The sequence below is a fragment of the Phoenix dactylifera genome, chromosome 17 (genome assembly GCF_009389715.1).
Source record: "Phoenix dactylifera cultivar Barhee BC4 chromosome 17, palm_55x_up_171113_PBpolish2nd_filt_p, whole genome shotgun sequence".
In the NCBI taxonomy this organism is placed as follows: Eukaryota; Viridiplantae; Streptophyta; class Magnoliopsida; order Arecales; family Arecaceae; genus Phoenix; species Phoenix dactylifera.
Window position 1 is genome coordinate 11494797 of NC_052408.1, and position 9891 is coordinate 11504687.

A 9891-nucleotide genomic window follows, 5' to 3' on the forward strand; every position below is an offset into this window, starting at 1 on the left:
TCAGGGCAGTTTTGACTTCCTGGAGAGCTCGACCACCCAAGGCACTTGGGACCTCGGAAGGTTCACCAGTGATGGTATTGATGACGCCTGCTGTCAGATGATTGTCGATTAGCTTTGGGGGTGGCAGACCAAAGGCTGAAGCGGGCACCCTCGATCCTTCTGAGTGCACACATACTGGTCCAGCCGCCCACACCGAATGAGTGCCTCAATTTCGTCTTTGAGTTGGATGCACTCTTCGGTATGGTCTCGATGGAAGTGGTAGTACTTCTTCTTGTCTCTCTTAGTCGCTGAGGCTTTCATTTGATGTAGAGGACGGAGGTAGCCTCGACCCTCGGTCTCCATGAGGATCTCAGTCCTCGGCACAGTGAGAGGAATGTATCTTTCGAACTTTAGAGAAGGGCTCTTGGGTTGTTGCAAGCTCCTTTCATGCCAAGGTAAAACACTCCTTGGCTCTTCTCATTTCTCGTGCCCCCTCTTGGCTCCTCCGCCCTTAGGAAGGTCTCCTGTCAACGGACTCGTGATGGAAGGCCATGGCCTCCTCCGCATTGGCGTACTTATCTGCCTGTGCCATTATTTAGGTAAAGTCAGTAGGGGAGCACTTTTCCAAAAAAGAAGAAGAAGTGTGATGGTTGTAAGCCACTCTTCATTGTTGATATTGCGACCGACTGATCTAAGTCGTAGACCTCCAACATCGCCGCATTGAAGCGGCTGACATGGTTCCTGAGGAACTCTTTCTCCTTTTGTTTGACGTCGAGATGCGCGTCCAAATTGTGGCGCCGTCTTCAATTGGAGATAAAATGTGCCGCAAAAAGGTGGGCGAGCTGCTCAAAAGAGTAGATAGATTCAGGCCAAATTCCGAGAACCAAAATCGAGCCGCTTTGCGAAGAGTTTCGGAGAAGGCCTTGCAAAGCACAACATCAGTGGCTCTGTGCAGCATCATAAGGGCCTTGAAACTCTTTAGGTGATTCAGAGAATTCGAGGTGCCATCGTATGACTCTACTTAGGGCATCTTGAACTCAGGTGAAATTGGTTTCTTCATAATCTGCCGAAAAAAGAAGGCTTAAAGGAGAAATTGAGATTGTTGTTCGCCCTTAGAGCCTATCCCTTAAGGGCTTGAATCTGGTCCTCCATTTTCTCGATTCTCCTATCGAGGTCGGTATCTCACTGGGGCTCCATGTGGTGAGGAGGCAAAAGGCTTAGAGTGGAGTTCTTACAAGAATAGGGGCTTGGAGTGCATAGTTTTCCATCTTGACCAAGATTGCTCCACTGAGTGCGTCGACTCTAGCAAAACCGCTCGAGATCTCGACATGAGAGTAATGACTGACCAAGCGCATGTGGTGTGTCGACGACTAAGAGTGGTGGTTGTACTGACCGAATTCTGGCCGAATCAGTTTCCATTGTGCTACTGCCTGATACATGCCCTAGACCACTGCGGTTAGTGACTGCACCTGTTGAATGAGCACGTTGAACTGCTCATTACCCACAGGCATGGTGGATTGTTCCGACGGAGCAAATTTTGGGCTCTACAATAACCCTCGGGAGGTTAGAGTGTAGCATTGCGAAGTATGCAATGCATCGCGGGCTCCTCGTGACCTCATGTTGGTGGTTTCTTTCTTCGTTTGATACATATGTAGCTAGGGGGAACCCTTCCTCTGGCATCAATTTGTTGTCGTTGAATCATAGACCGAGGTCGGAGTGCAGTCCGGGATGACTTTGAGTTGGCTGGAACTGAGTTGGATTAAGTGGCCGAGGTGTCGGGGTTTGAACTCCTCCAGAGATGTTTTGCAAGAAGTCCACTTGCTGGAGAGTTTTTGGTGGGAGACCTTCGATGCCTAAGTCAGAATATTGAGGCAACAATATGGAAGGAAGAAATTTCAGCAGAGTGTAGTTTTCTGTGAATAATATTGCATACCTGGGCTTCTCTAGATTGCCCCTTTGTATAGGAAAGTTTATTTTGTCGTTTATCTAGGTCGTTGTAATGTGCGCCAGTCGCCAGGCAATGACCACTAGTACGGCTACGGCGTGGGTGGCGTACGATATTGATTGCACGCCCAATGTAGTACTGCCACATCGGCTAGCTGTTGACATAACGGCTGATTGCTAGGACTGTCAATTTTTGTTGATACATGTCGATTGGCTTTCCGGCCAGAAACAAACTTGCTCACATCGATTGGTTTGACTCTTTGCTAGGATCGACGTTGTTTATCTCGACCTGTATTAGAGATCAATCTGGCCTAAGATCGAGGTATCTAGTATTTTCTCCATAAGAATATATATGCGTAAAAGCCCCTGCAAAAAATGGAATCTTGCTCTTGTTCCTCTCCTCTAAACTGGCATTGATTAAGGACTCGACAGGCCCGTCCAAGCTTATCCCACCCAAACAGGAAAAGGGCCGTGCGCGCGCGCATGAGCGCGTGCACTGATTTTCGGTTTAACCTTGATCCGTGGCTAGCGAGGCCAAAGCCCAATCGGCATGATGAGAACAAAGCATCCTCACCGTATCGAAGCAGACGAATTTGCGAGCGGCCTCTTCGATGAGGTCGCTTCAATCCAGCATCGGAATCTCCTCCGCCGCCCTCTAACCAGACCTCCGACAGCTGCTATAACAGCCCATCCCCTGCCCACCTCCTTCCCCACCCACGTTGGGAGCCGCCAACCACAAAAATCGAATAGTTCATGATGGCAAGTGATTACCGCCGGGACGCCGTGATCGACATCACGGGGCCGCCTCCAAGCTTCACAGGCGGGCTCGAGTTTGCCGGGGTGACCTACAGCGTGACCAAGAAGCAGGAGGTGGACGGGAAGTCGGTGTCGCAGGAGGTGGACCTGCTGCACCGCATCACCGGGTACGCCCCCAAGAGGTGCGTCACCGCCGTGATGGGGCCGAGCGGCGCCGGCAAGTCCACCTTCCTCGATGCGCTCGCCGGCCGGATCGCGAGTGGGAGCCTCAAGGGGCGGGTGTCTCTGGACGGCGCGGAGATGAGCCCCAGCCTGATCAAGCGCAGCTCCGCCTACATCATGCAGGACGACCGCCTCTTCCCCATGCTTACCGTCTACGAGACGCTCATGTTCGCCGCCGACTTCCGCCTCGGCTCCATCTCTCGCGCCGACAAGAAGCAGAGGGTGGAGAAGCTCATCGAGCAGCTCGGATTGACGGTACGGAATGTCGGTTGGAGTTTTACTTGTTATATGAGATTAGAGTTCCCATTTTCATTTTTTGTTTTTGTTTTTTTGCTAAAGTTCCCGTTTTCATGCACGCGTAAGAGTAAGAGAGAGACATTGGTACTGCAATTGCATATACATGGCCGAGGGTTGCCTTTTTTGGGCATTTTCCTCCGAAAGCAATCGATGATAAAGGTGTAAATAAGCATCTAATTGAACTGCACTGCAATGTACATTACTGCAGTCGTCGAGAAACACACGCATTGGGGACGAGGGCATGCGAGGGGTGTCGGGTGGGGAGCGCCGGCGAGTGTCCATCGGGGTGGACATCATCCACGGGCCACCACTGCTGTTCCTGGATGAGCCCACATCGGGGCTGGATTCTACCAGTGCCCACAGCGTGATCGAGCGGGTGTACCACATTGCGCGCGCCGGGAGCACCGTCATCCTCACCATCCACCAGCCCTCATACCGCATCCAGATGTTGTTGGACCATCTCATCATCCTGGCCCGTGGCCAGCTCATGTTCATGGGCGCCCCCAAGGACGTGGCCGGCCACCTCGGCCGCATGGGACGCAAGGTCCCCACGGGCGAGAATTCCATCGAGCACCTTTTGGACGTCATTCAAGAGTACGACCAGTCCGAAGTCGGGGTCACGGCCCTAGCTCAGTTCTGCCTCACTGGGCTCAAGCCGCCGCGTGTCTCTAGCAAGGGGGACCAGCACTCAGTCTCCACGGTCCCACCCACGCCAGTCGTGGCGGGGCACCATCATCGAGGACTAGGAGGAGCCTTGGGCGCCGTGGAACGGTTGGGTGGGAAGCAGGGCGGGATGGAAGAGTTCGATCATAGCGTGAGGAGCGCTTCCTCCAGGTCACCATGGAGCGGCAGCCAGAGCGGCATCATGGAGACGCTCAAATTTACGCCCTCTCGCCATCGAAGGGACTATCATCACCAAAGGGGATCCAACAATCCTCCAAGGTACATAACGATCCATCGATCTCATTGTTTTGCCGCTCCTGCTGTTGCTCATGCTTCGGATTCTTGCAGTTATCGGTCTGTTTATGTCTATCTTCCATCTATTTATTTATCTTTCTAGCCATCTACACCAATTTATTTATATATTAAAAGAGACAAGGCGAGAAAGGTATCTGCTTCTTTTGACTCTAAAATCAATAATGTAATATCGTAATCGGGACATTTCATTGAAAGATGCCAACATGAGATTATGGAAGCATCAACAACCTGATAGTTGACATTTCACTTGAAGATTCATATATTGATCTTTTTTTAAACCATACATCACAGGTAAAAATAAATATTTCAAATTAATTAAATATTAAAATAATTTTTACGATGATTTAAATATCAAAATTGAATTATATATATATATATGTAGCCCCTTCATTTAAATATTTTATAATGTATTTCAGCATGCTAGCCAGTACCATGAAAATTATTTATATTTGTGTCTATATAATGTATACAAAATATATAATTATTTTTATATCAACAAGGGAGATTGTAACCATCTTGCAAAATATCTGATTTTTCATTTCTAGATATTTTTACTAACATAAATCATCATCAATGGTATGGATCTTTGATTCAGATATTCTAATATTGATTTTGGACTTAAAAAGAGTAGATACCCTTTTTTTCTCAAGAGAAATGTTATAGTCCTTATTAAACTATCCCATAGTTATATGCATGTATGTATGTATATATATATATATACACTTACGTATGCATGTGTATATGTATATATATATCTATATATATGTGTTTCTCTTTCTCTCTCTCTCTCTCTCTCTCACTCACTCCATATATATATATATATATATATATATATATATATATATATATATGAAGAGAGGGTGAGATTTTGAGTTGGGTTCCATTGATTCCGTTTGAAGTTGGATCCAATCAAGTGAAATTGGAAGATGGTGGTTTCACACCGTTGACATTGAATGTGGTGTATTATCTATAAATATATAAATATTATACAACTTAATTAGAGACCGTTGGTATATGGATCAAGTTGTCAAAAACAAAAAAGTTTAAATAAATTAGGCATAGTGGTTTGTTTGACTATTTGATTTTTAGACTAGCCATATGCAAATCATATGATTTTTTATTTATAAGTAGTTTGAAGATAGTAAGTCAAATTAAGTGGCACGGATTATCGGTGCTTGATCCTTACCTTTTTGATTTCACCTGGCCACAACATGCTTGAGATTTGCTTGACCGGATATCAGTGCACTTCTCTCTTTCCCTCTCCACACGCGTATATAAGATGAAAAGTTGATGGATGATGAATAAATTAACGCCTCCTCCTCCCCTCGATGTTGTTATTGATTATTGTAGCCTGTCTCCGGGGTGTTATACCTACTCAAATGAGATCCTGTCCGGCACGCCGACACCCCACAGCAGTGACTACACAGTGAATGAGGGTGACTACTTGACCCCAAACATTCTAGGGGGCGCGCCCACCGAACAGGTTGGTCTTATGGGACTTGGCCCCAATTTCGCGAACTCGTACCTGGTAGAGGTGTGGGTGCTAATGCGACGCAACTTGACCAACATCTGGCGCACCCCGGAGCTGTTCTTGTCTCGACAAATGGTGCTGACGGTGATGGGGTCGATGATGGCCACCATGTTCCTACACCCCAAGGACAACCCTCAGGGCATCACTAATCGCCTCAGCTTCTTCATCTTCACCGTCTGCCTCTTTTTCTTCTCATCCAATGATGCTGTCCCGGCGTTCATCCAGGAGCGCTACATTTTCATTCGCGAGACCTCTCACAATACCTACCGTGCTTCCTCTTACACCATTGCTGGCCTCGTCACCTACCTCCCCTTCCTCCTCGTCCAGGCCGCCACTTACGCCTTCATCGTTTGGTTTGCCCTCCGCCTTCATGGTAGCTTCTACTACTTCCTCCTCGTGCTCTATGTCTCGTTGCTTGCCACCAACTCCTTCGTCATCTTCGTTAGTTCTATCGTCCCCAACTTCATCCTTGGCTATGCCTCCGTCATTGCATTCACTGCCCTCTTCTTTCTCTTCTGTGGCTACTTCCTTAGCAGCCAGGCCATCCCCCGAGGGTGGAAGTGGATGAACACCATCTCCACCATGAAATACCCTTATGAGGGCTTGCTGATGAACGAGTTTGTCAAGCACCGCATCTTCTCGACGGATCCCTCAACGGGGCTCACTGTGACCGGGGGGGACATCCTACGCGAAATGTCCGTTAGTCTGGAGGAGTCGGCCAAGTGGAAAATGGTGCTTTACCTCTTGGGGTGGGCGGTGTTCTATCGCATCCTCTTCTATCTCATCCTCCGATTTGCATCCAAGAATCAGAGATCATAGGTATGACGACGACGACGATGATTACTCATGTATGCAATCTACATATATGGTTTATTTGATATATTTGATCAATATCGCCGGCAACGGCCCGCAAGTCGTTACTAATTAATTCAAACCATTTCTCTTCATTTATTTAATGCACACTCTACCAATGATGTGTCTGCGGGCAATGTTATAATCATATTAACGAAGCATGGTCTAGCTAATTTCTTTTTGGTAAATTGGATAAATTAACCGGTGCAAGTATATATACATCCAAGGGAATTATAAAAAAAATTAAAAAATTGAACAGAAAGATTTGTCAAAGAATCCCATAGCGTAGTTTTAGTGCAATCAACAATATAGCTCGTGATCTAATCAGCACACTATCAACTTTTCTATAGATATGTGATTTCTCAATAGACAGTCGTGCATGCATCATACGTTAGCAATCATAAAGAAGAGGATGAATTCTAATAGAAATTGCATTTGAAAGTTATTTAATAATTGTTAAGAAATCTCTTTTTAAATAAATGCCAGAAGCCTTCAACTTCTGCAAAGTATAAATCAATCTCTCCCATGCCATTCGTAATTCCGCCATCGGCGCCGCTATAGTATCAAAACCCTAGTTTCAGGTTCAAAGTAGTCGAGTTTTCCTCCCATCCAAGGTATGGTCATTGGGCTTTGCCTATCCCCATCACGTTTTGCCAATAGAGCGAGGGCGTCCTTCTGGGGTGCCGGTTACCTTACAAACATCTGGGATCAGTGGTGACTTGTTTCAGAACATCAGGCGAGCTGAGGATGAGGTTCTGAAATCTCAAGTTGGGCTAGAACTATCTTGGACTTCTGACAAAAAGACTGCCCTTGACTTAGCAAACTTTGATACCTTCAGCAGCTAAGAATTCTAGTATCATTTTTTGTAACAAAATCTGGTTCACCAAAAAAACTTCTCTTTATTATACTGCTATCGTAGTTAACCTTTAAGGAAGGAATAGGACAAAGGTATAACTAATCCAAACACCATCTCAACTCTTGCATAAGCTTGCGCAGAATATTATTTGGCATTATTTTGGCGAAACTATCAACTTGGTGGGAGATTGTGAGTTTTGTCTCGGTGAAACCGTTGATTTTATCGAGATGGATCCCGATCAATAAATAAATCGGTTGCCCTATCAGTGCTTTGACGTCACTTAATACATCACTTAATACATCATTACCTCGAAGTAATTTATATTATCTGATGGCAAAATGAATCGTAAAGAATAATTAAAAATAATCAAATGGTTAGAACTTCATTTTCGGACCTAATTACTTGGTCAATCATAATTCATCGAATGTAAGCCTAGTTGTCAGGTTTAGGACAACCATAAACCCAGCAAGACGTGGCCATTTTTATGTGGTCGCGGAGGATCCGTCAAGATGACATGCATTTGGCCGGACCAGAGTCGTTCTAAAACGAAGAACGCAAGCCGTTTAGCAGTCGGTTCTCATCTGCGCGCCCGGCACCGGAATGGTAGGTAGCCTGCAGCGAGCGCGCATGCAGGAAAGGACCAGAGCGGAGAGCGTCACAATAACTGTGAATCAATGCGTGCTATAATGATGAAAGGAACAGGTTGGTGCGTAGAGCCGCTCGCGGTCGCTCACTCAGCCAATCTCCAACCGCTCCAATAAATGATTGAGGGAGGGACCTATCTGAGCCGTCCATTTCGGCGCATGCGAAAAAATCTAATTTTTTCCTCTTTTCTGTGGAGGAGGCCGCCGGACCCAGCAAGCGAATCCTGAGGTATTCTTCCTCCACGGGGTCCTCTTTTTCGAATCTATCCTGCCAGCTCCACCTCCTCCTACCAACAATCCATTAATGGACGGATAGCTTGATGGATGGATGGATAGACAGATAGATATCGTTCACAATCCCCCGCATCGTCGCCTGTGCCTCCTCCTTTCCCTCTTACTGGTCTAAAGAGATTGTCGTCGTTGTCCTTGTGAGTAATAATGGTTCACCCGGTGGCCGAGGCCGACGAGCGGAGCCCTTTCGGCCAGCTGACAGCGTCGGAGTTCTACGCGCGGCACTCCGTCTCCCACGGCTCCTCGTCCTTCGTCAACCCCCGGGGCCTCCGCATCTTCACCCAGTGGTGGGCCCCGGTCCCCCCAGCCGAGGTCGTCGGCACCATCGGCGTCGTCCACGGCTTCACCGGGGAGTCCAGCTGGCTCGTCCAGCTCACCGCCGTCTACTTCGCCAAGGCGGGCTTCGCGGTGGGCGCCCTCGACCACCAGGGCCACGGCTTCTCCGACGGCCTCGTCGCCCACATCCCGGACATCGAGCCCGTCGTGGACGATTGCGTCGCCTTCTTCGACGCCTTCCGCGCCCGCTACCCGCCGGAGCTGCCGTGTTTCCTCTACGCGGAGTCGCTGGGCGGGGCGATCGCGCTGCTCATCCACCTCCGGGAGCGGAAGAGGGCTCAAGATCAAAACGAGGGCGGCGTCCCCCTCCATGATGAGTGCCAGAGCTTTCGGGATTGGGACGGGTTGGTCCTCAACGGGGCCATGTGCGGCATTAGCCCCAAGTTCAAGCCCCCCTGGCCCCTGGAGCACTTGCTGTGGGTTGCCGCCGCCCTGGTGCCCACGTGGCGGGTGGCCGTCACCCGGGGCTCCATCCCGGACGTCTCCTTTAAGGTGGAGTGGAAGCGCCGGCTGGCGCTGGCGAGCCCCCGCCGGCCGGTGGCGCGGCCCCGGGCGGCGACGGCGCTGGAACTGCTGCGGGTTTGCCGGGAGGTGCAGGGGCGCTACGAGGAGGTGGCGCTGCCAATGTTGATCGTGCACGGCGGGGACGACGTCGTGTGCGACCCGGCTTGTGTGCAGGAGCTTTACCGCCGGGCGGGCAGCAAGGACAAGACCCTCCGCATCTACCCCGGGATGTGGCACCAGCTGGTCGGCGAGCCTGACGAGAACGTCGAGCTCGTCTTCGGCGTGATCCTCGACTGGCTCAAGGCCCGAGCGCTGCGGGCTGCCTCCCAACCCCAGCAGGAGCGTGTTGAAGGCCAAGCTGCTGCATTCTAATTTCTGTGAATCTTCATGTGATGAAGTTGGTGATTTCGAGAAGACAGGAATGTTCTGTTACCTGTTTGCTTATATGTCCCTTGAAAAAGGTATTTGTTAGGACTTATGGACTTCCGTATTTCAGCTCTTAGCTAGCTCAGCATGCATAAATAAATCATGGTTCGTACAAATGGAATTCTTCCCTTCGAAGCTGAGAACCTCAACGACCAAAATGTTGCGCCCAGAATACTGCATCAGTAAAGATCCTGTGATTTAAGAATCTTGGCCATGAAATTCTCAATGACAGAAAAACAAACGCCTTTATCATGGTCGCTTTTGGCAGAACCATT

At 48.7% G+C, this 9891-nt stretch overlaps 2 protein-coding genes across 2 annotated transcripts; both read left to right on the plus strand.

Annotated features, from left to right (window-relative positions):
* Positions 1 to 2383: 2383 nt before the first annotated feature.
* LOC120104228 (ABC transporter G family member STR2-like) lies at positions 2384 to 6663 on the plus strand. The gene is made up of 4 exons (XM_039115036.1): positions 2384 to 3156; positions 3407 to 4140; positions 4601 to 4603; positions 5527 to 6663. The coding sequence occupies exons 1-4, from the start codon at positions 2677 to 2679 to the stop codon at positions 6524 to 6526; spliced, it is 2217 nt and encodes a 738-aa protein (XP_038970964.1). The 5' UTR covers positions 2384 to 2676; the 3' UTR covers positions 6527 to 6663.
* Positions 6664 to 8211: 1548 nt separating this feature from the next.
* On the plus strand, positions 8212 to 9868 carry LOC103696474 (caffeoylshikimate esterase). The gene has a single exon (XM_008778122.4). It carries the CDS (start codon positions 8498 to 8500, stop codon positions 9560 to 9562), a length of 1065 nt encoding a protein of 354 aa, XP_008776344.2. The 5' UTR covers positions 8212 to 8497; the 3' UTR covers positions 9563 to 9868.
* The last annotated feature ends 23 nt before the right edge of the window (positions 9869 to 9891 follow it).

Excerpts from the sequence above, each read along its gene's own strand:
- LOC120104228 (XM_039115036.1), top strand. The coding sequence starts at position 2,677 with ATGATGGCAAGTGATTACCGCCGGGACGCCGTGATCGACATCACGGGG. Across the intron at positions 3,157-3,406 it reads TCGAGCAGCTCGGATTGACG|TCGTCGAGAAACACACGCAT; the intron begins GTACGGAATGTC and ends ACATTACTGCAG.
- LOC103696474 (XM_008778122.4), top strand. The coding sequence starts at position 8,498 with ATGGTTCACCCGGTGGCCGAGGCCGACGAGCGGAGCCCTTTCGGCCAG.